At 46.1% G+C, this 25,765-nt stretch overlaps 1 protein-coding gene across 1 annotated transcript; it reads left to right on the top strand.

Annotated features, from left to right (window-relative positions):
* Nucleotides 1-5,623: 5,623 nt before the first annotated feature.
* FBXO21 (F-box protein 21) lies at nt 5,624-25,683 on the top strand (the record flags this gene model as incomplete). The annotated part of the gene is made up of 13 exons (XM_080355447.1): nt 5,624-5,844; nt 8,720-8,855; nt 11,002-11,096; nt 12,940-13,061; nt 14,491-14,637; nt 15,124-15,257; nt 16,334-16,470; nt 17,265-17,441; nt 18,166-18,298; nt 20,490-20,680; nt 21,649-21,806; nt 24,743-24,917; nt 25,221-25,683. The coding sequence occupies 13 exons, from the start codon at nt 5,624-5,626 to the stop codon at nt 25,234-25,236; spliced, it is 1,842 nt and encodes a 613-aa protein (XP_080211573.1). The 3' UTR covers nt 25,237-25,683.
* Nucleotides 25,684-25,765: the final 82 nt, after the last annotated feature.

Below are 25,765 nucleotides of genomic sequence, written 5' to 3'. Positions count from 1 at the left end.
CCAGCCGCATCCATACTGGCCAGAGAAATGGGGTTTGGGGTTGGGCTGTCCTCACTCCCTGTCCCCTGTCCTGTGCCTATGCATCCCCAGGGACAAGCAGGGGACTCTGTTCACACCCAGAGCAGCGTGAGCCAACGTGTCTGTGCGCAGCTGGCAAATTTGCAGTTGTGTCCTGAGCAAATGTGATTGTACCTACACAGAAGAGGAGATGGGAAGAGACAGGAGCTGTGTGAAGCTGTGTCTAGTTTAAATGGGATTGCTCATTAGTTCCTTTACTCTCCATACGCAACACCTCTCGCCCCGTCCTGGGCTGTAACCCAGTTTCCTTCCACTGCTTCTCTCTGGAGACCCCCCTGGAGATCCCTCCTTTCTCCTTCTCAGCCCTGTCGGCCCAGCCAAAAGGTGCAGCAAGCTGCTCAGCACGGGTCAGTCTTGGGGACAGCAACGGACTTACAGTGCCTTGTGCTGGGAAGACTCTTGCACCGAGGGTGCCCTCCCAATCCTGCTCTCTGCAGAGATGCTCCTTGCACACAGAGCCTGGGCGCTGAGGGGAACGGTAAACATCATTTTATAAATTAAATTCTTGCTGGACAAGTTCCCCCTGAGAGCAAACTTACAGCCCTCCTTGCTAATTAGTCTCCCACTGATGGGGCTTTATAGGGGAACGGAGGCAGGGCACGGTTAGAGTGGGGGTGCAAACCAGACACAACCCTCTGCAAGCACCATGGGTCTGTGAACACCCGCCACATACTGGAAACCACATTTTTACCACACTGTTTGGGGAGAGAGGGCATGTTTTTGCTGAAGCCTCATGGCCTTGCACTAAGCCCAAGCCAAAGCTGCTGCCTCCCAACTTCATGACCACTGAAGCCATTAGTCCTCTGATTTATACCTGTGGGGAAGCTGCAGAGAGTTCCCAGCGTTTTTCGGAAGGAGAATTTTATGCTTAAAACTAAATTTTGTTCCTGCTTTCACTGGGGACCACTTCTCAGCTTCAGAATTGCCCTGATTACTTTGCAATTGCTTTGATAGTTCCAGAGGGGAGCACAGTCCCTTTACAGAACAGATGGAGACACATTTCCAGGATCATTCAACTTTGCCATAATTCTGTCTTTGTTATAACAATTTCTTCTGCTATAACAGGAAGGGCAAAATTTGGCCAGTGCTAAACACTCTTGAAAACTGTATTACCAAACTTGGATTAAGTTAATCTAGAATCTGAGTTCTCACAGATACAAAACGCCTTCTGCACCCACCGGCTTCAGTGGCGCTGGGGATTTCAGCAGCTTGTGGGATCAAACTTTCACAGCAGCGGCAGCAATTTTGTGACAGCAGTGTTTTTGCGTGTGTCGATCTGCACTTGCACTTGCCTGCAATGCATGACTCTTAGCAATTCATTCGAAATCTACCCTCAACAGGGAGATCTAGCTCGAGCTTCTTCCATACGGCCGTGTGTATTTAATAGGAAATCAGGGGAGCTGGAGAAAGCTGATGAGATTGCTGCTTTAAAGCACTTGGTTCCAGAAGTAAAACAGACCTTATCAGATGTTGAAATTGGCTTGAATTTAGCACGGTTAGAAGGGCAACTCATGAAATATTGAAGTATTGTAATGCAGATACGCCTTTTTCCTGCCATGCCAGGAATGAAGCAGACTAGAAACTCCTGGCCTCCACCCCTACAGATGTTTGGCTGTGATGGAAGTTTGAGCCATCGAATCACAGGAGACAAATAATAAAGAAAAAACAGATTGTGAGTTCGTAGCTGAGCAGTCGCAGCTTGTTTAGCAGTGAGAGTGCCTCACTGAGAGGGCTGCCGCTTTCCTGCCTTATTCATGTACCTACCTGGCCAGATTTCAGGGAGGGAAGAAGGAGAAAGCACTTCAAAAGCAAGAAAATGCCAAGACACTGGTGGCTTCTCTTGCGTCCACGGGTCGAAGCTTGAGGAGCAGTTGTGGGGCTGTGCAGAAGCTGGAGCGTGGTGCTGGGCTGCCGGGAGAGTCCTGCACAGCCCAACTGCAGCATCTGCACACAGGTCTGCGGGGCTTCCTCAGAAATCTGCTAGAGAATAACACCGAGAAAAGTATTTTTCTTCCAGGGGCATTCTTAATACTTTAGAAGTTTAAAGATTAGATACTAAAAAACTCGGTCTAAAAGAGCAACCAATTTGGGGCTTCTTTTTGTTCCTTTGTTTTCAGGCATTGGGAAAGCAAACAAAAAATATATCAAACTGTTTTGGATTAAATCAAGTATTTTGTTCCCAAAATAATTGCTGATGGAGATTTTAAATTTTTCCAAGGGCAAGAAAACTGCCTTAATATATACTCAATTCCAACAAGAGGCATTAGCACTACTTGCTTTTGAACCTGCTTTTTAATTTTTCTCTCTGTGTGATCATGGCATGGAATCATGTCTTAACAAAATATACTTAACAGTACTCGACAGGATTTGCAGAAGCAGAAGATGGTGTTTCAGAATCTCCCCGTACCCAGCATTGAAGTGATGGCTTTGAAGCCAATGAAATTCAATGCAAAATTCCTGCTTTGCTAGAATTCTACGAAATAGGCCAATGTCCACAATTCCCAAGGTTAAATGTGCTCTGCTGCCTTGAAATGCCTTCAAAAAACCCTGGGATCTGCACGCTGAAAAGAGCTTGAGTTCCCTAGTCTGCAGCACCATCCCCAGCTCTTGCAGAGTGCACAAAATTCCCCAGGCAGGAATACGATGACTTTCAGCCAGGACTCATTGCTTTGGAGATTGCATGTGCTTAGAAACATGAGTTCTGCCAGCCGCCCAGGGAATCCGATATTCAGTGCCAATTAATTTTTGTAACAGGGATTCATTCCCTCGGTTCCCTTAGGCACCTTTGAAAAGCATAAGCCTCAAAGGTTGGTTTGGATTTGTTTGTTTGTTTGTTTGTTTTCTGGTGGCCTTTTTCATGCAGAGCAGTCGTGCCCAGATGAGAATGGGGACCGATCTGTGAAGGGCTGCAGTTTTGGGGCAGGAAAGTCCCAAACTTTCCATCACAGAGGTTTTTCTAAACTCTTCGGCTGTGGGTTAATTCTGCTCTGCCCGATGGGGCTCCAGCCTCTCGCTGTTCTCTGGTCCTTCCTCCCTCCCTCCCTCCGCACCTCCTCATCTCACTGTGCCTTCATTGGGTTTATAAAATGATGCCGTGAGTTAAATCTGGCACCTTGTCTTTACTCTCACTTTGCATCCCATAAGACAGGTATATGTTGGGGGGGAGGGAGTAGCTTATTTTGTAGCTTTCCGTGTGATCCTAAGGTGGGTTTTTTCTGAGTAAAGGGGTGGGGACGATGGGAGCAGGGATGAGCCGGTGTTGTGTTTGATCATACCAGTGCTTTAAGCGGTCAGAAACATGGTTTTCCCCTACCTCTGAGCTCTTAATGCTGCTAAAATCTTTGCCATTCGTACAATGTACTCCAGCCCCCTCTTTCGGACTGACTCTGGCTCTGTTTGCAAGATATCCACGTTGTTCTGAAGCATGCACCTCTTTCTATATAGTTCCGATCTTCTGATTTTATGGAATACTTATGCCTGTTTGCATTACAGTCAAAATAAAAAAGTGAACGAAAATCTGGTGGACCTCATTCTTTTATCTCTGAGGTTTTAGTGCCGAAAGGCCTCTCTGGATATCTTGGCTTTGCTCTGGTTCGCTACCTGTAATGCCAGAGCACTATAAATAGGATGATGGCATCATCTATTTATCTGCAAGACAGAAACACATTCTTGTAAGGTTGCTTGAGTCACAGCATTATATGTTTCACATCGTTTATACCATGTCCGCTGGGAAAATGCCACCCAAGCAGCCCGGCTGGCAAAAATAACAGCTGCACATGGAGAGGCGAAAGAGCCACAAGTATGGACGCGGCTTTTTGCACGGGAAGGCAGCGTGCTGTTGTAACGGGGTGCTAATCTGCCTTTATTAAAGAGTTCAGTTCTTAGTGCTCCCTCAAGAGCAGCAGGACAGGTTACCAGGAATGTGAGCAGGGCAGAAAGACCCCAGGTTTTTTGCAAGGAGCGGGCAGGAGGATGGAAGGCGTCGCTGTGCGGGAGCGAAGGGCTGTTCCCCGGCTGGCGTGAGGGGTGCGTGGCTGCTGTGTCACCTGGGACACAGCGGTGGTTTGACCACAGACATTGCTGCGGTTACACCTCAGACATCACCACAGAGTTGTCTCAGAGACCATGGTGGTGCTGCCTCAGACATGGCAGCAGCGTCACTTCGGTCACTGTGGTGGTGTCACCTGAGGCATGGCAGCGGTGTCACCTCAGACATGGCAGTGGTGTCACCTCAGACATGGCAGCAGTGCCATCTCAGACATGGTAGCAGTGTCACCTCAGACATGGTAGCAGTGTCACCTCAGACATGGCAGTGGTGTCACCTCAGACATGGCAGCAGTGTCACCTCAGACATGGCAGCAGTGTTACCTCAGACATGGCAGTGGTGTCACCTCAGACATGGCAGCGGTGTCACCTCAGACATGGCCATGTTGTTACCTCAGACATGGTAGCGGTGCCACCTCAGACATGGCAGCGGTGCCACCTCAGACATGGCAGCGGTGTCACCTCAGACATGGCAGTGGTGTCACCTCAGACATGGCAGCGGTGTCACCTCAGACATGGCCATGTTGTTACCTCAGACATGGTAGCGGTGCCACCTCAGACATGGCAGCGGTGCCACCTCAGACATGGCAGCGGTGTCACCTCAGACATGACAGTGGTGTCACCTCAGACATGGCAGCGGTGTCACCTCAGACATGGCCATGTTGTTACCTCAGACATGGTAGCGGTGCCACCTCAGACATGGCAGCGGTGCCACCTCAGACATGGCAGTGGTGCCACCTCAGACATGGCAGCGGTGTCACCTCAGACATGGCAGCGGTGTCACCTCAGACATGACAGTGGTGTCACCTCAGACATGGCAGCAGTGTTACCTCAGACATGGCAGTGGTGTCACCTCAGGTGCTGCCACAGAGATGATGGCAGTGATACCTCAGGTGCTGCTGCTGACATGGCCGTGGCATTACCTCAGGCGTTACGTTACCAAAGCCATGGCGGCAGCGTTACTTCAGGTGCTGCCACAGGCATGGCGGTGGCATTACCTCAGGTGCTGCTGCTGACAGAGGTGGCACCTCAGGTGTCACCTCAGACACGGTGGCAGAGTTGCACTGCATTCCACCTCTGCCGCCCTAAGCCCTGTCAGCCCAGGGCAGACAGGCACAAACCGCTTGCACAGCCCCGGCTCCCTGCACCCTGCCCCGGGGTCGGCCCTGGTCTCTAACTGCCCGCCCAGCTCTATCGGGGTCGGGGGAGCAGACGCCGTTTGCAGACACTAAGGGTCCCCTCGGCGGATAGGAACTTTGCAGACGCTCCCTAGGCCCCGCCGCTGCTATGACCCGGAGTGGCGCTGCGCTCCGCTCTGCGCCGCGACACTTGTCAGACGCTCCCTGGTGCCTACATGGGAGAAAGCGTCGCTTCGCTCCGTTCTGCGCTTTCCGGCGCGGCGGGACTTGGCAGACGCTCCCTGGGCCGTTCCTCCGCCTTCGCTCTGCGCCGGAAGCGGCAGACGCTCCCTAACCCCTCCCCGGGCAGGTAAACAGCCAAGATGGCGGCGGCGGAGAGCCCGGGCCCGGCGGCGGCGGCACCGGGCGGGCCTGAGCCCGACGGGATGGGCCTGACGGACCTGCCGGGCGAGCTGCTGGAGCTGATCCTCTGTTGCGACGTGCTGGGAGCCGCCGACATCGGGCGGGTGTCGTGCACTTGCCGCCGGCTGCGGGAGGCGTGCCAGCCCCGCGGGAAGGTGTGGCGGGAGCGCTTCCGCCTCAGGTGGGCAGCACGGCCCGGCCCGGCCCGCCGGGGGCTGCGCTGGCTGGACGCGGCTCGGGGAAGGCGGGCGAGGGGTGCCCGGGGTCTGCTCAGCGCCCCGCGGGCCCTGTCAGCGCAGGCGGGGCCTGCCCGGGGGTTCAGGGGCACGGGGACCGTGTCCTGCGTGCGAAGGCCTGGGGGGGCCTGGGGTGCTGAGGTGCCCCCCACACACCCCGTGTTTGTCTCCTCGGCTTCGCAAGTTGCATGCTGAAACCCTCATAGAATCACTGTGGTTGGAAAAGACCCTCAAGATCGAGTCCAGCCATTCCTCACCCCTGGCACTGCCCCATGTCCTGAGAGCCTCATGTCCGTCTGTCCAGCCCTCCAGGGATGGTGACTCCAGCACTGCCCTGGGCAGCCTGTTCCAATGCCCCACAGCCCTTTGGGGAAGAAATGTTTCCAGATATCCAATCTGAACCACGAGCTGGATGAACCCTGCAGCTTTTTGCTGTGTGTCTAAGGGGTGAGGAGGTGCGGGTGTCCTTCCCCGCAGGGACTGCGGCCAGGCTGCTTCCCCTCCGGAATTCTGTGGGCTGAGCCTTGTCGCTTAGGGAAAATCAATCTTTTCAACCCTTTCCACAGCTGGGCCTGTGGTGCATCCCAGATCCAACCTGGTGTCCATGCTATGGACATAGGGCCACACACACAGTGGAGTTGTGGATTGACCTCCCCGGTAGGCAGCTATAGCTGGCAGCTTCCAAAGTAACCACCGAGACTTGTCCTGTCCCAGGACTAATACTCTGCAGTGTGTTTATTTGTGGTGCTTTTGGGAGAGTTATTTCCACAGCAACCAAAATCCTTTGGATGGATTTTTGCTTCTTGTGGGTTTATTTTCCCTCAAAGGCTGTCACAGGGCACTTGGTGAGGGCAGAGCTGTGTTATAACCGGGGAACCTATTAATACTTTAGTTGGAAATACAGTGTGAGTGCTGTATCGCTTATGCTACACTGGTTTCAGCAGTTCTATAAATGCCACCTCTTCACTGGGGCTGCCAACCTGTCTGGAATAGCACACACTCATTTGCTACCTCGTTTTGTCTGTTTTGGCACAGAAAAAGTAGCAATATTGCTTTCTCTAATCACCAGTTGGCTTCTAAAATTTAACACAGCTCAATTGAGGGAATGATTCTCTTTTCACGGTTGAAAAAGGCTGCCGGACAATTGCAGCCTCCCCAATTCACTGAATTATGGCTTGGGATGGCCGGCCAGATCCTTTCACCGATTCAGTGGCTCTTAATTTCTGAAGTGAACCTGAAAGTTTAAAAATGGTTGAGATCCAACAGCTGAAATGGAGTGTGGTAGGTGATTACCATACACTGCCATCCTCTCTGTCTTTGATAATAGAACCTTTGGCAGGAGTTTGCACATTGACCTTGTCCTGGCTGGATTTCGTTGTGAGCAGTTGCGCTTTATCACCCTAAAATTTTCAGTATAATTTCAACCCAGGAAATTATTCGTTCTCATCCTAAAATAAATGATTGTAATTGTTAGTATGACGTGGCTGCGTTTCAGCAGTAGATGAGCGGCCAGGGATCTATCAGGAGAGCGCTTGTTATGTAATGTGAAGTTACTTGGTTAGCCTTTGATGTTATTTTGTAACTGCAATTGCAGTGGAGTTTTATTATTAACTAGTAATGAAGTATCATCCCTGTGTAGGTGGACATAACTCTACATTTTGGTCAATTGGTAACAATTTTTATACAGAACTAGTGATTTAAACATTTGATGTTCTCTCTATTTATAAAGACATATAAAAGTACATATATATATATATATATGTATAAAATATTTATAACCTGAAAAGGACCTAGGGCAATCCACCTACTTGAAGGAAAATGTTTTGTAAAAACCAGTAATAATTAACAGAATTGCAAAATGTGAAATGGACCTCTCTGTAAATTACAAGAGGCTTTTCTCTCTGCTTGCTTTCCCATGCTGTCCAAAATATTTCCATCTGTGCTGATTCTTCTTCGTGTTTCAGATACGAATGATCTTGGTGTCTTCAGAACCATCGTGGGTATTGCTGCGCTGGCTCGGATTTTATTGCACAGGGCTGTGTTGTGGCACCACGTGCCCACTTTAATAGAAAAGGTGCTGCTTTATAGTTTATAGTCCCCAAAATAATACTTGCAGGTTTTCACTTGAAACACTTCTTAGTAAACTGTAGAGGGTGTTTTAGCTTTTGGATTTTTAGACTCAATAAAGCAGGTACAGCTTTCTTTTACAATAAAGGCTTGAGGGTTTTTTTAAATAATTATTTCTTGCGTTAAAAATGATCTCCAAAGCCATTTAGTTGTCACAGTTTCACTTCAGAATTCTGTTTTCCTCCAGTAGATGTTGCCGCCAGCGAGGGCAATAGAGGGTGCTCCTTTTAATTAGACCCACAAGGCAGTAGGAAGAAGACAGGACAGTGAATTCTCAGTCTGTTAGATGACAGGTTAGCTTAAATGTGATATATCTTCAGAATGGCAAGCTTTTTTATTATAAAACTCTGCATCTCTTCTACTAATGTGATACCTTTACTCCTCTTATCAATCTCAAAAGTGTTTAGGATATTTAGATATTGAAATACGTTTGAGCCTTTGAAGGTTTCCTGTCGGAAGACTTCAGGAGAGCTTCCTGCTAAATAACAATACACAGGTGAAATCCATCGGATTTATACTTTGTTGCTTGAGTCAGTCATTGTATTAATGTATACAACTACATTTAAAGTTGTACTGTGTCTTGGCAATGTCTCAGCCCCTCGATTCACATGGTTACAATATACATTAGACAGTTCTGGAGGTTCTCAGTGATGCTGAAATTCTAATGAACCTTTTCACTGGTGTCTTGTGTAGGTGGCCGTCACTGCTGAAGTATTACAGCCACACAGACGGTGTCAGCTGGCTTGAAGAGTACAAAGCACGGCACAACGCTGGTCTAGAAGCCCAGAGAATTGTAGCATCATTCTCCAAAAGGTTCTTTTCAGAACATGTAAGTCGTCTCTATGTATGTGCAACAGCCCAACTTCTTGTTTAGTATTTTTATTAGTTTGTTTTTCCTCTTTCTTCACATCTTTTCAGCTATCCATTCAGAAAATGCCTATTTCCTCACTTTGTGTGGAAATGCTAGAGCACCAGCCAAAAACGGAGAGAGACAGTTCAAAATCCAAAGGTGCAAACTGCACGCAACATTCAGCTGTTGCTGCTGCAGCTTTAAAAGCTCTTTCTTTGTTGCTGCGTGTTCAGACCTGGCTCTGGGAACTTCTGATGGACTGATGGCTTGTTTACACGTATGAATTTATCTCACTGCAGACCTTGTGCAAGGATACGTTCTGCGAGTTGGCAGAAGTCATTTGAAAACAGGACCAAAGTGCAATAGGTTCAGTGAATTGTGAAGTATATTATTGAAGTTCTTTGCACAGCCATGACATCAAGATGCTTTTGCATTCAGTGTGAATAAGGTGAAAATCTTGTCTAACGTGTTTGAGGATCAACAGTTATTTCATTGTCTGTTTGCTTAGTCGGTGGCTGTGGGTTTTGGCTAGCCGTACAATTTGAGTCAGCCTGAAATTCTGTGAAATAATAGGAATAAATGCTGCCTGTAACCTAAAAAGTTCACACAAGAGCCACTGAAGGGCTGCCCCTCTGTGGCTCATTTGTGAATATGTTGTGGTCCATTAGAGAATTCCCCTAAGACATAGGAGACCTGTGTTGAAATCTTATCTGATTTTAACTAAGGGCTGGCACCTGGGTTTGCACCCCTGGAGAAAAAGGCTGTTTGGAGCTGCATCTCTCTAAACTGTTCTTTTTGAATTGTTCAGCTGTAGCTACAACAGTGGGACATTTGACCGTGAAGAAATGTGCGTCAGGGCATTAATAACTGGGGGCAGAGGCTCCTGGTTTCCTGCTGTTTTAATCACATGTGCAAAGACTGAGAGACCAGTCAGCAACACCAGTTCTGGGCCCCTCAGTTCCAGCAGGACAGGGAACTGCTGGAGAGAGTCCAGCGCAGCCACCAAGATGCTGAAGGGAGTGGAGCATCTCCCATGTGAGGAAAGGCTGAGGGAGCTGGGGCTCTGGAGCTGGACAAGAGGAGACTGAGGGGTGACCTTATTAATGTTTACAAATATATAAAAGGTGAGTGTCAGGAGACTGGAGCCAGGCTCTTCTCGGTGACAACCAACGGTAGGACAAGGGGTAATGGATTCAAACTGGAACACAAGAGGTTCCACTTAAATTTGAGAAGAAACAACTTCTCAGTGAGGGTATCAGAACACTGGCCCAGGCTGCCCAGGGGGGTTGTGGAGTCTCCTACTCTGCAGACATTCCAACCCACCTGGACACCTTCCTGTGTAACCTCATCTGGGTGTTCCTGCTCCATGAGGGGATTGCACTGGATGAGCTTTTGAGGTCCCTTCCAATCCCTGACATTCTGGGATTCTGTGAATGAGGATCATCTCCTGTAGGGCTGGAAACTGCAGCTTGATTCCCTACTTAGAACTGAGGGGAAGAGATTTTCAATCTACTTCCACTAGATCCTGTGGAATGTCCACTAAGATACAGTATAATGGGAGTTGCTTTTTCCTCTGTTAGCCCATGTCCTATACTGACAAGCTTGAAAGCGGGAATATTTCTTACAGTTCAAACCAAGGTGTTCCAAAAAATACTGTTCTAGCAACACACTGGTAACCGTGGGTTAGCGCTTGTCATTATTGCTTCATCAGGTGAGGTTTTTGAGTGTAGGTTTCAGGCTGAAATGAAGGCTTCTGGTCCTTCATTTCTTTCCTCAGGAGCAGTTTGCTACACCAAGGAGCATATGTAGAGGTTTGGTCAACCACAGTTGATTCCACCCTAAAATTACTTTCAGCTTGGACCCAGTCTGCGTAAGATCTGATACACTTCGGCTGGTCCATACACCCGCTGGAGGAGTCCTGGACACTGTTTTATTTAGCTAAAATTGCAGTAATTCCATGGAGCAGAGACTATGAGTATTTGGTGAGCTGGACATTTTTAAGATCTTAGATAAATTTTAAAAAATAGAACAAAATTGGGTTTGAGACTTTTTATGATATTCTGTGATTATGTTCTTTTGGGAAGAATCTGTTGGGCTCTGCATAATTCATTGTCTGGTTCGACAGGTCCCCTGTGATGGATTCAGTGACATTGAGACGCTCGGGTGCCCAAGTCATTTTTTTGAGGATGAACTGATGTGTATCCTTAACATGGAAGGAAGGTAAGAAAGAGAAGGGTTAGAAATGGAAGGGGTTTTTCCCCTTTCATCAATTAAAGAAGAATGGTACTGTGGTAAACGTCTGCCCTTGGCTTCTGTCCTTCTGTCACTTGTCAAACAACATCCCCAGGCTGACCAAGGCTGAGAAGTATTGCTGTGTTCTACAAGAAGAAGGTCACCTGGCTTTGTGTTGTGGATTGTTACTTGTTGCCTTGCTACTTCATGCCATCACTTGGGACATGTTCCACGTGCCCCTTTCTCTGTTGTAGTTTTGATTTAAGAAGTTCCCATCCTCCTGTTCCTTTTTTATTTAAATCTGGATCAGTGTGCTGAACTGATTTGCTGGATGAGGCCACAGCACGGGAGGAAAGCAGGAATAGTCCCTGAGGACTGTCACCTTGAGTGCACCTATCATGAAATTACAGCCTTTGTTTTTCCTTTCCCCCCTCTTCTTATTGCTTTTCTTAGCTCCATAGGTTGGTACAATTTTTGTCCCCAAATAAGCAACTGAGTTTAATTCAGCCACTGCAAAATTTGCAGTTCTGTAAGTAATTCAGACAGATGAAATGCCAAGCAGGTAAATAAAACTTCTGATTGGCACCTGCCTAGGTATTCCCATCACTACAGTTAACACTGGGCAAGATGAATAAGTCACTGCTTTAATTGAAGGTTTTTCTGCTGGTAGCATATAAACCATGCTGATTTTGCTGTGCTACGAAGCAGCGATAGATTGCTCTTAATGGGGTCTAATAACCTTGATTAAAGAGACTGTTAGTGGAGCTTGAAAAACAAACTATAACTGTAATGGCAATCATCTCATTTTTGCTTTTTTCACATGCATTTTATTATTTTCTTTATTTGAACTGGGACTGAACATCTCCCATTTGACAACTGGATGAAAAGCTTTTGAGCCTTTGCACCAGCCAAATGCCTCCCGATAAAGCAGAATTGATGCTAAGTACACCCTGATGAAGCTGTCACCATTACTGCGCAGGGGCATTAGGCTAAATCATTTCCCTGGAAGGTATCCCAATAAAGCAGTTGTCCCTATTGAGCATCTCAATTTATTGGAAGAGGATAAATGTGATGAGGTTTGATTGTTCTCCTGGCCAGCAGGATGGAGAAGGCTGATTTTTACCTGCAGTCTGGAGGAGAGGAAATGTAAGCAGGGTAAAAGGTTGTTTTCTGAAGAACATTGGTCTGTCATATTCAGGTGACCTTTTCAAACTTACCTGGATAATAACCAGCTCTATTGCTTCTTGGGCACTCTCCTTCACTTGTTAATTTAGAAAGAGAAGGGGCTTTACTATAAAAGCTGTAAGGTTTTGGGGCTGTATGATCTACAGACCAACTATTGATCTGTTCCTGCCTATTCAGAGCAGCAGAGGTGTTTTTCCTATGGGGATTTTGTTTATTCTTCTGAATACTATTGGACCTACATTTGTGTCCTCATCAATTTCTTGTTAATGATGAGGGGATAGTTTGATTTTTGGAGGGAACCAGTCAAACAGAGACTAGTGTTTTAAGAATGAAGGATAGGATTTTAACCAGATATTCCCGAGCTACTTTAATTATGACCTGTGTTGTTTCCCATGATACTATATCTTCTCAAAATTATATATTGGTGATAGGATAAAAATTTGAAATGTTTTGCAAGTGTCCTATATTGCAGGGTTTTTAATGAGTTTCCTCTTAACATTGACCTTTTTGGTTGACTCATCAGTGATAGTGGTGTTGTTAAACTTGTTAAAAAAGCAACAATCTGAATTGTAAACCTGTATTCACTGGAAAAGTTAAATCAAATGTTCACCCTTAAAGTGCTTGCTCTTTGTGTTTCAATATGCAGAAAAGGTCTCACCTGGAAGTACTATGCAAAGAAAATTCTATACTTCTTACGGCAACAGAATATACTAAAAAACCTGAAGGAGTATCTTCAACGCCCGACTGATCGGCAGTCGTTTTTGGAGGGTAAGTCTTTGAAAGAAGTCCCATGTAAAACACTTAATGACAGCTTTCTGTTGTTGCTTTATTTGGAAAGAGCCTTCCTTGTTTGTATTTCAACTAGCACTTGGGCAACGCAGAATTAAGTTTGGATTTTTGATGTGCCTGAAATCCTTCAAGTCTTGCCGTAGTTGCACAGTGTTGCATCAGAATCTCAGGATTCCGTTAGATTCTGTCAGTGCTGTATGCTTGAATAATTGCACACGGACAGGTGAGCTGAAAAGCAACAGAGAAGTGTCCAGTGTCATGGTGGGAAGGCACCAGATATGAAGAAAGAAAAGGCTTTTCCACAATTTGTGTCCTCAGTCTGGGGGTTTGTTCTCTTCTTCAAGTTTCCGATGGAGAAGGTCTTATGAGTGGATCGAAAGCTGCCGGTGTATATAGAAGAGTCCCTTACTCTTGGTATGTACCTCAAAAATGTCACACAAAGGAGTCTCTAACACCAAAACTGGTTCTTGTTAGTGGCAGTAGACTTTGAAGAAAGGACTGTGTTAAGGCAAGAAGGAGAAGTCAAAAGCAGCTTTAACTGGAAACAACTGAGACAGTTAATTGTGTGACTTAATCATGTGGGTCACAAATAAATGCATTTGTCTGCCATGGAGGTACCGTGAGAGCACCAACAGGTAGTCTGTTGGGAAACTTCACCTGCTCAGCATGGAGAGCACCGGGCAAAGAAGACATGACTTGGAGTCCTGCTGAAATCCTTGATCAGGCCTGTCACGGACGGGCTAACAAAGCAGTGTAGGAAGCTGGAAGAGGTATGATCCAGGCAAAGTTCCTGCAAGTGGATACAGTTAATTCCAAAGATTGAACAATAGGCAGGCTTTGGAAAGAGCGATGGTGATGAAATGACAAGGAGAAGATCCTGAGAAAGGGCTATTTTTTTTGCTGCAAAAGTTTGACAGAAGAGGCTTGGGCAGAAGAAAAATGAAAATGTGTTCTATTATAGCGGGTTTTTGACATGAAGATGGAGAGCAGGCGTGGAAGAGAAAGATGAATGTAGTGGTAGATGGAATGATGAGCAAGAATGATAGCTATGGGGGATATGGCAGGAAGAAATCAGAAGTGGAGATTGTTTCAGGCTCTGAATAACAACTGTAAGTTGAGAGGATGCCAGGGGATGCAGTGGAACTGGAGAGCTGGATGGTTAAGCCTGGTTTAGCAGAACACCTGCTCAGTGTACAAATCTTATCAAGATGGTGGAGAGGTGAATACTGGATTGAAATGGTATTTATCCTGTCAGCTTATTCTTTGCATTTTATGCGATAAATTTTAAAAAGAAAGCTCTTGTGTTCTGCTGCAATTGCTTGCTGCATGCCTGGAATTTAGAACAGATAAAACTAAGCAAAGAAAAAAAAACTGAAGTCCTGTTTCTTATATAGTTTGTTTTTTCCAGGTGCTGTTTTAATTGACCAGTACTGTAACCCGCTGTCAGACATCTGCTTAAAAAGCGTCCAGGCGCAGGTGGATGATATCACAGATAAAGTGCGCAAAGTCCTGCGGACGAAAAATCCAAGGCACCCCAGCTTGGCTTCCAAGGCAGGTACTGTACAGAAATACATGTTTTACTGCGGAGCATTTCTGCAAGTCTCAATACAGGCAGACAAGGTGAAACAGCTGTTGAATTATCATGGCTTAAAGAGCTGTTGTTCTTTATCCCCTGGCAAGCGTATTCTGACATTTGCTTAAAGCATCACTCAGGAAATAGCCATTTGTTCAGTCACAGGAACTCCATAGCCCAGGATTGCCTGTCTGTCTGATGCTGTATTAGCAAAAAGGACTGGGAGGGGAATTCTTCTTGTTTTTGTTCCCATTTCTCTCTGAAGTTGAGTCTTGATGTGTGTAGCAGAGCTGTGAGACAGGAGATCAAGTCCTTCAGCTACAGAAGGAAGCGAGGCAGCGCTGAATCTAAATTGAGATGGATCTCTTGTGTTCTTAGCCCATATGAAGAATTTTGCTAAAAGATTAATTGCACAAATGTTAAGACCACTTGTTTTCTCAGTCTGTGTTTCTTTGCGTCTGTTTTTAGGAGAGGTCCTGATTCCAGAAGTGGAGCTTCAGCGGCAGGTGCTTGATGCTATGAATTGTGTCTTGTATGAGCAGTTAAAATACAAAGGGAACGAGCTGGATTACTATAACTCCCTGAATTCATACATTCACCAGGTATGTATATGTTGGAGAAAAAGAGGGGGCTGCCAGGCTTGAGAAATTCTGTTTGTAGATTTAGTAGTCCAGATGTAGTCAGACAAATATTTTTCTCTGAAGAACAACTCGCTGTAAGTCAATATGATGTCATCATTTAGTGCATATTCTCTCAAGTTGGTGTATCACAGAATCACAGGGATTGGAGGGGACCTGGAAAGCCCATCCAGTGCAATCCCCCCATGGAGCAGGAACACCCAGATGAGGTTACACAGGAAGGTGTCCAGGCGGGTTGGAATGTCTGCACAGAAGGAGACTCCACAACCTCCCTGGGCAGCCTGGTCCGGTGTTCTGATACCCTCACTGAGAAGTTGTTTCTTCTCAAATTTAAGTGGAACCTCCTGTGTTCCAGTTTGCACCCATTGCCCCTTGTCCTGTCACTGGTTGTCACCCAGAAGAGCCTGGCTCCATCCTCCTGACACTCCCCCTTTCCATATTGATCCTCAGGAATGAGTCCCCCCTCAGTGTCCTCTTGTCCAGCTCCAGAGCCCCAGCTCCCTCAGCCTTTCCTCACACGGGAGATGCTGCACTCCCTTCAGCATCTTGGTGGCTGCACTGGACTCTCTCCAGCAGTTCCCTGTCCTGCTGGAACTGAGGGGCCACAACTGGACACAAGATTCCAGGTGTGGTCTCCCCAGGGCAGAGCAGAGGGGCAGGAGAACCTCTCTGACCTACTGACCACCCCCTTCTAACCCACCCCAGGTCTCATTGGCTTCCTGGCCACAAGGGCCCAGTGCTGGCTCATGGTCACCCTGCTGTCCCCAGGACCCCCAGGTCCCTTTCCCCTACGCTACTCTCTAATAGGTCATTCCCCAACTTACACTGGAACCTGGGGTTGTTCCTGCCCAGATACAAGACTCTACACTTGCCCTTGTTACATTTCATTAAGTTTTTCCCCCTCCAACTCTCCAGCCTGTCCAGGTCTCACTGGGCGGCAGTACGTTAGCATACAGTATTTTTCATTTGTGAAATCGAACCTTAAGGGTTGGTGTTTTTCTTAATATCCCATGTGTTTTTATCATATTCTTATCCCCCAGGTTTTGATCCGCAGGACGGGAATTCCCATCAGTTTGTCTGTGCTTTATTTAACAATTGCCAGGCAGCTGGGAGTCAAACTTGAACCTGTCAACTTCCCCAGCCATTTTCTACTGCGATGGTGTCAAGGAAAAGAAGGGTAAGTGATCTGCTGAATTTCGAAGTTGTGTCCACAGTAATAGAAGCCAGAAAGCATTTACAGCTCCAGATGTATACCAGAATGTTTAATTATTTTCCATCTAATTATAACCTATATGGAAGACAAGATCAGACCTCTGAAGAAGTTTTCCCAGAACTCAGCTCTCCTGATGATGAATGAGAACAGATTTTGAGTGTGAAATAGTAGCAAACATGAGGTGATGTTTCTCTTCTTGAAGAAAATAATGGAAAGCTGAAAATAAGATAAAAGGTGCTGATTTCATATGACCTTTCATACAGAACAGCAGCTAGAGACCATTGCTGTTGTTCCATACATTCATTTAATTCTCTGAGTCAGTGCAGGATACCTCTTTGACCAGGTCATGATCAGTTTACAGAAATCTATTTTGTGAATGACATCAGCAGTCCAGTTGAAGGTGGTGGTTTTGTTTGCACTAGGTATTTTGGCACTAGGCTTCAGATGTTGTATGCGTGGGCTCTGTCACATTTTCTGATGCAGTGTCATAATATAATCTAGCGGTAGATGCAGCAAACCTGAAAATATCTGAAGGAAAAAACCTATATTTACCTGAAGAAGTAGCTAGGAGGAGAGAGAAGGTGGCAGGTGATCTCTTTTTGGGAGGGAGCTGAGGTGTGAATGACGCTGCTTTTAAAAACAAGCTTGAAAGTGCTGAGGGAAGAACAAAAATAGGTAATCATGCTTTACCGTGAGACCTATCATCACAATTTAGGTTTTGTGCTGTTCACAATTTCGTTTCTGTGTTGATTCATTAGAAGCACAGATATTTTTGACTACACCTACATCGATGCCTTTGGGAAGGGGAAGCAGCTGACGGTGAAGGAGTGCGAGTACCTAATTGGCCACCATGTGACAGAAGAGTTCTACGGAGTGGTGACTTCCAAAGAGGTCTTGCAGCGGATGGTGGGAAATCTCTTAAACCTTGGCAAGCGGTGAGTTGAGGATCATCTTGCCTGTAAGGAGAGTGTCTGTGTGTCTGATACTGAGTGAGTGCTTTAAAAAGGTGTCAGTCGCCCCAGGGGATCATGAAAATTCTGCATGTCATGTTGCATTTAGTTGCTTCTAATCACCTGCAGCAGTATTACATGGAAACAAGAATATCTAGTAAAACTAGTTCCCCACAAGCAAATGGACAGATAGTTTATTTCTCTGTGAAAAGCTGATAGGGAGTGCCCACTGTTCCCTTAAGAGCTGAGGCCTTTTATGATCTGGTAAACACAACCCACTGGCAGTTTCATAGTTACTGCTGGTTTGTAGAAAATCTGGTCTTATTTTCTAATACCCCCGATAATCACTTTCCCAAGTAGCCAAAAAAATAAATCCCAGAGTGAAGGGATTGTTTTAGGTGGAATTAAGCTAGGGGAACAAAAGCAGATTTCAAAAGAAAATGGTTTGGAGAGTGAATTGTCTGTGTAGGATTATTTGACCAAGTAGAATACTAGTGAAGTGGGAGGGTAGAGCCCAATGGTCAGTTGTGTCCTGTTTTGCCTCCTGAGCAGCCTGTTGGGTGTGACAAGTGACAGTCAGTGCTGAAGTCACTCTGATTGAATGAGCATGTGTGTAGTGTCATTTTCTGTGACTATCCTTGTAAATCAGAGTACCGGGGGTAGGGGTTGAGGAGCTAACCTTAAGATTGTGCTGTTTTTTTCCTGGCAGGGAAAGCACTGATCAGTCTTACCAACTATTGAGAGACTCGTTGGATCTGTACCTGGCCATGTATCCGGACAACGTGCAGCATCTGATGCTCCAGGCCAGGTTATACTTCCACCTGGGAATCTGGCCAGAAAAGGTACCTCGCCGCTCAGCCGTATGTTTTCTGTTAGGCTAAATGCTATTAACACATGTCTATTGATTTTTTTTGTTGTTGTTGTTGGGTTTTTTTTGGACTACGTCAGCTTGCATTACAGTCTGCCACAAGTTGCTTCTGTAATAAACACAATTAAATGGGTTATCATGTTTCAGAGAATCAATTTGTACTATACGAAGCAGGGAAGAGAGGACGATTCTTGCTTGCCCGGGGGGAGACTTGTCAGCAGCCTCGAGTCTGAGTCATAATGTATGATTTACTGCCCAAGTCTGACAGCTTGTCTTGCAACCGATACTGTGGTTGTAAGTTCTGTAAGGGCATTTTCTTTGGTTTACCCCTAGATTGTGGGAGTGGTGGTAAAACTCCTCCTGAACTCGTGTAAAAGGAGCAATTAGCTTATCAGAAAACTTGCAGGAAGTTATCTTTTATAATTATGATCAAAACTGTTCTCAGAAAACCTCAGCCACACAAGCAGTGGCTCATGTGAAAAAGCAACTTAAATTCCTGTCCTTGGGATTCTTTTTTAATGTCACCTTTAGCGTAGTGACTTGAGTCTTGGGAAAATGGGAAGGAAGGTGCCAAGACTTACAAGCTGCCTTCCTTTTGAAGAACATAAGTTTGCCTTTCCTTTCTTATGGCAGCAAATTTTAGGGTTGCCACAGGAGAAGAAAAGCACAAACTAAGGAATTGTGTACAGGGGACTCACTGAGCTGAAGTGGCAACTATACGTAAATAGGAGACAGCTCAGTGAAACGCTGCAAGATCTTCCTTCCCGTTTCTGGCACTCAGTGATGTGTTTGTAAAGCATCGAGGCTTTACATACTTGCATTTTGCTGCCCTCAGACAAATAATGAAGGCCCATGGCTGAGGTTTGCATTCCAGGTGCACTGAAAATGGGTACATTTGGACTTCTCAGTATTGCATCCTCATAATGCACCCAGTCGTTCCAGGGTGTCGGGTGGGTTTGTAGCTAAGTCAGGGAGAACGCTGTGTCTGACAGAACAGGGGATGCTGGTTTTAATAGAGATCTGACAGATTTACGGAAAGAGGTACAAAATCTTAAAAGTCAAGCAAGGCTACCTGGAATTTGTCCTAAATGTCTGCAAATAACAGTAAATTAAATTGCCAAGAAGCTGTGGTCACTGTCCCCCTTTTTGTGGGATTTTTGGGGATTTTCACATCCTTCTTAAGGTGCCTGTCAGAGAATTAAGGTGACCGAGAAGCCTGAGCTGTGTTTCTTCTTCTCATACCTCATTACTTACCTGTTCTTTTTCTGCAATTATTTTCTTCACCTCTTGGCTGATGCTCATGCCTGAGATTTCTGTTCCTCTTCTGCTGCTGCTCTGAACTTAGTGTTGACCAAAACTCCCAGCATGTGTGATCAAGGCGAAAATCCTTTTGCCAGGTGCTATGGTGTTTCACATTTTAAAACTGTGGCAGCACTTGGGATATTTGATATTGGGACAGACGCATCTGTCTTTTCCCAACCTGTTTAGACAACAGTTTTGTTAAGAGCAGGAAAGAAAGTGTGCCAGAGGGTGTTGCTGGGCTGGTTTTCTGGATCTACAGGGTTTGCTGCCTTGAAAGCACGTTTAAAGTTAGTGTTCTTTAGTCATCCTGAGACAAGCAGGCTCTCTGTCTCATTCACTATTTCATGCTATAACATCATAGAGGTTATTTGTGTTTCCTTCTGTGCTGCTCCATTTTTCCTCTTCCAGGCTCCCGCAGGTGTGCTGAGGAGCTCTTTTAAACTAAAATATTTGTTCTCGAGTACAACAGAAATCATCTGGAGTCACTTCACAGCAGCATTTTGGGAGACTAGCACCAGTTTTCTCTTAGCGTTTCATACACCTTGAAAGGGTCTCGTCAGTGCAGCAAATGTGACGCAATTAACTTGTATGACTTAGTTCTAGGGAGTTACTTTGCTCAACACTGCCCTTCCTTGGAAGTAGGGAGCTTTACAAATGGAAAAGGAGCAGTTGCAGTTTCTACAGACTGAGCAAGTGTGAAGAACTCCTTGGGAGCCTGTAACTGGAGAAAAGGTTCTCAGTCCTCTCTGGAAAACTTGTGTGGGAGACCTCTAGGCCTGGGCACTAACGCAGTATATACGTGTAAGTGTTGGACTGCAGTAGAGACTTGTTCTGAATCTGTCTCTTTGGTTTGGTTGCTGAAGGTTCTGGACATCTTGCAGCATATTCAGGCTTTGGACCCATCCCAGCATGGGGCTGTCGGGTACCTGGTTCAACATACCCTGGAGCATATTGAACGCCGGAAAGAGGAGGTGGGACCTGAGGTGAAGTACCGTTCAGATGAGAAGCACAAAGACGTCTGCTTTTCCATCGGGCTCATTATGAAACACAAGAGGTGAGCTCTTCAAAACCTTCCTCACATTAGGCAGAAGTGTTTGTTCTGACAGTAACGAGATGTGGTTTTGTCTGGCAAGGAGGTACCTGGAATGGAAAATACCAGACGTGCATCTGTGCCATGTACCTCATAGGAAAACGGGAGCAGCTCTGTCTGTCCTTTGAGAGAGCGAGCGTGTTCACTGCTGTTTGCTCGCAGAGGAGAGCTTGTGAGGTGACTTGTCTGAGTCATCACATATCACACAGCTAAAATTTCCACATCCCAGAGCTCTCGAAGAAACATCAATAATCAGTTAATGAGGGACCATGGAAGAGTCGACTTCAAAAGGGATTGTAAGATTCCTAAGACAGCTTATTAATCTCTCCCTGTGCTATTATTATCCCCCCTTCCTGCACTGCACAGAGGCTTTGTGTTCTTGTCTGCACTACTCTGCCAGAGTGACATGCCAGCACTGTGCTGCTCTGGCCTCTTCTCCAACTCAACAAGACATCTGGAGTATATTTTAAGGGTGTCGGCAGTGACAATTTTAATACCTTGCGATTAATCGCATAAACAATCTGAAAATAACGATGGCTTTGTTTCTGGGAGTTCAGCACTGGGATTACCATGTCTGTGCAGTGGGCTCAGAAGGAATTGCACGACACAGTAGGATGGTTGTTTCCCTCCCTGTTTCTTGTTTCCTTCTTCCTCTCTCTCCCATTCTCCTTTCTTGCTCCTGTTTGGTTTCTTTGTCCTCAGCTCTTTGTTCCTGTCTGTCTATCCAGCCACTCCTAGTTGTTTCCCTCCACCGCAAAATACACACACATATACACACAATCTTTTTTAATTGATTGGTTTTTTCCCCCCTTGTCCTCTCCTTGTGCCAACTCACAGGAGGCTCCTATCCAGTCTGTGCTTTATTAATCTTGAGGAAAAAGAGCTGGCCCTGGAGTTTTCACAGTCTTTGGTGTGCAATTTTTTTTAATTAGATATGGCTATAACTGCGTGATTTATGGCTGGGATCCCGCCTGCATGATGGGGCATGAATGGATCCGGAATATGAACGTCCACAGCCTTACCCATGGCCCCCACCAGCCTTTCTACAACGTGCTGGTGGAAGATGGTTCTTGCAGATACGCTGCTCAAGGTGAGTAGGAGTCTCCTGTGTTTACTATCTGTTTAGAAATACGTTAGGAGAGAGGGATGCTTAAATGATTAACACTTCAAGTATGAAACATAAACTAAAAGGGTGGAAGATGATCTTGAATTCATGGCCTGATAGGAATGAACATCAAGGAGCACTCTGGTGTAGTCTCTTCTTGCCCAAGAAATGTGCTTTGGACACGATTGGTTTTATGGTGTAAACCGTGATTGCTGCTTTTGAGAGAAGTAATTCACCTTTTTCTGAAGTCTGAAGTTCTGTCACCAGCTCTTGTTCTTTGAAATTGTAGGTGTGCTTTGGGCAGGGCCTCAAAATAGGATCTAGTGAGGAAGCACCCAGGCTTTGCTTGCCAGGGCACGGTTCTCATCGAGAGACTGGACATGCCAAGCTCCCAGAGAACAGGTAGTGTGGCTTTTAGTGCCACCTCGCATAGAAAGGGACAAAAGCGAACATCTCTTCTAAACCTCTTTGCGTTTGTGAAATCTCTATCACCCATTCTTTCTGCAACACACTGTAAGAAAGGATATTCATGTCTGATGGTCAGGATATGAGGTTAAGATACAAGATGTGTTCAAGTGAGGTTCAAAAGGGGAAAAAGACTTATATGTTTGTAACTCAATCTGTTGTAAACAGAGTGTTTCTTTCCTCATATTTGTTGTTTTTCTTGTGACACGGAGACATCCCATCCAGCTGGCAGGGCAGCTGCACAGCCTGACTGTGTTTTGCTAAGACAAGATGTAGAAGCTGCTGGAGGTGAAATGCTGGACAAAATGCAGCTCAGCTCTTTCACTCAGGGATGTTCCCCAGCACGTCCTGGTCCTGTGCATGTGAGCAAGAGGTGGTTTTACAGTAGGGGACGCTCCTGTCTTTGTAGGTTTAAAGTGCAGGTGTTTCTCAGTATCCTGAATGTTACTTTCTATTCAGTAGTGCAAGAAAATCAGTCAGAAAATACCAGGTTGGAAGGGATTTCAAGGATCATCTGGTCCAACCTTTCTTGCAAAAGCACAGTCTAGAAGTGGGGTCTGTGAATATCAAGCTCAGCCTTATGGCTCATGTTAGGCAGTATTTAGCTTCCTGAAGTCTTAAAAAACTAAAAATCTGTGTGTGCCATGGGTTGGTATTAGAACACGCATCTGTGAAAACTAATCAGATAATTGGCCACGACACTTCTGGGGCTGAGTCATCTCTCATATCTTTTGTCTAATTGTTTATAAACGAGTACAATGCTGGTTGGTTCCAGAGCACAGAGTATTTTAGCCAAGCTGTAGGTTGACACAATCATCCCTCTGGCATCCAAGTGTTTTGATATTGCTGGGGAAAACGGAACGGTTTGTCCTTGCTTGCTGAAATCTTGCTGCCTTGCTACCGAGTGTTCCCTCTCAAATACATCGCCAGCTCGTTTGGGAAGGGACTATTTCGTAACTTAGTGACCTGACTCTGGGGAGGCAATGTTAGTTTTTTACTTATAGAACCTTAAATCTGCATGCAGAGCTTTAGCTAACCAGCTCAGAAATAACACCAAGCTTATTATAGTTAATTGTACCTCACTTTGAGTCCTTCCTGTACATTTGTAGGTGGAGCTGTAACTAATGCCAAAACACCGGTTTCATACAGTGAGTTTGGTATCTACCTGTCCACTCCTTTTTTTCCTTTGTGACAGCACAGGGCAGATATCTGTGGTTTGAAAATTTGTAGTCAGCATATTTCTCAGGCTCCTCACCTTGTGCCAAACTTGCTTGTCTCGGTCTCTTCCCCCCTGCCAGCTTCTTTTTCCGCTGTGTTTTTCTCTCTGTACACAGCTCACTGCTTCTGCAGAGCAGAGGGGAGTGCAAATTGTTTTCCCGCAGTGGTGCAGTATATGAAAAAGGTACTTTGCAAGCCCGTAGTATTGCACCAGCCCAGTGAAGTGCAGAAAGCTCTCGTGCTTTTGGCTGTGCACACCGATATACAGCAGCTTCCAAGAGCCTGTATGGATTTATATTGACTTGTATGTGCTCTCTGTAGTGAACTGAATAGTTTGATTGACAGCTGAATTATGTTCTCTGCATCCCATCTTGTGCCTGCCCTGCCTTGCAGATAAGTCAGGCTTTGGGATGCCGGCAGCTTTGGTTTCTACCTGTGTGTCTGGCGCCGTGCTGGAAAAAATGACATCATTTGGGGACCGCTGCAGGGCACCTGCGCGTGTGATTTGCTGCCGGGCTGCCTCCTGCTCGCGCTGCGTTACACAGATACTGCGGGAGCAAAGGGGCCCTCAGCCTGGGTCACCTTCGTGTTTTAATGCCAGTGCTTCTGCGCTGATTAACTCTTGTGCTTAATCAGGTCCTCTTTTAGTGCAAAGGAGGAAATGGGGCACTCTGGGAAGGAATTAATGTGCTCTTCTTGGGGACTTTCTCTTAGCTTTGGGAAGTTTGGATTTAGAAAAGCTAATTTAGCTTGAAAACCAGACTGGTGACTTAACGTGGTTGAAGAGCAGCAAGAAAACACTTGACTCCTCTGCCAGGACAACCTTGTGCAGTCACCCTCACCTTGGAGCATTTGAGAAGGTCCCTTCTGGAAACTCATCTCTCATGGGGCTTGAGGGATCAGAGCTCAGCGGCAGCAGCTTCTCCCTGTGCATACAACCAAGATTTGTGACCAACAGTGTCCTCCTTCTCTAACCCAACGTCAGACAATGTGATCAGGCATAAAGTAGTTTTCATGCAATGAGTAAACGGGGTCAGCATCACGTAGGAGATGCGGCTCTGTGAGCAGTTGTACTGGCACACTCTGTACATGTTTCCTGGATTGTTATTTGTTATTTTTTTTTATCTTATCAGCAGGTGGTGTTTCTAGAGCCAGAAACAAGACTTGAGAGAGGTACAGGATTTATTGCCTTGTAGCAAGCATTTCATGTGGTGATAACTTCTTTTCTTTCCTAACAGAGAACCTGGAATATAACTCTGAGCCTCGAGAGATCCCTCACCCTGACATCGGCCGCTATTTTTCAGAGTTTACAGGCATTCACTACCTAGCAAATACCGAGCTAGAAATTCGGTACCCGGAGGACATGGACCTGACACGTGTCACAGTTCAGATGATCTACAGCTCAGGCAAGGAGTGAGTGCAAAAAGCATCGTGAGCACAGAAGCAGCTGGAGTGTAGCTTTACCCTCTTTGCAAAACTTGCGTGGAAGGCAAGTTTGGCGACAATCCTTCGGCTTAATGCATTGAAAACTGCATTGAACTTTGTAACCGGTGCTATAGCATCTTTCCATTGCCTGCCTGCAAGGCCCAAAGGCACAGGGACGCGTTGGTAGTTGAGGCCAAGCGTAAGGATCTTGCAGGGCCAGTTGTGCTAGGAAGCGTGTTGTCCTTTGGGAGGATTTGCGCATGCTACTCGTTCTGTGATTGTCTTGCCCAGAAGGTCGACACAGTGAGATCCCTGATGTGGAATATGGAAGAACCCCCCTCTTGCAGAGAAGGAAGTTACTTGTCCTTGCAGTGTTGTGAGTTTTCGTTTGGTTGGGGTTTGTTGTTTGTTTGTTTTTAAAGTATATCTCACGCAGGTGATAGTTTTTAAACTCTCTTATGTTTCATTGTTGTCTTTTCCAGTCTGAATTTTTGCTAAGGTTTTGCTTCACCTCTGTAGTCTGATTATTCATAGAGCTACCATTCCAATTCTGAATGTCCTTATGGGCCCTGGCAACAAAACCGCTGCAGGGCTAACACTGAGGCCCACTTGGGCGCCTTGCTGATGATACAAACTCTCCCAAAGCAGAAGATGAGCTGTTAGCCCTTTTCCGCGCCTGCCAAACACACCCACTCCATGTTCTCACCTTTTTTTTTGATCTGTTCATTGTGTATGTCCAAGACAGGATCTTCAGCACCCCCACGAGAGCTCCCAGGATGATTTTGAACCTCACAGCACTGTTTCGTGGAAGCCTTGAAGTCAGTGCCACAATGACT

The sequence above is a fragment of the Nesoenas mayeri genome (genome assembly GCF_963082525.1).
Source record: "Nesoenas mayeri genome assembly, chromosome: 17".
In the NCBI taxonomy this organism is placed as follows: domain Eukaryota; kingdom Metazoa; phylum Chordata; class Aves; order Columbiformes; family Columbidae; genus Nesoenas; species Nesoenas mayeri.
The sequence above is the reverse complement of the archived record's forward strand: the minus strand, read 5'-3'. Positions and strand labels throughout refer to the sequence as shown.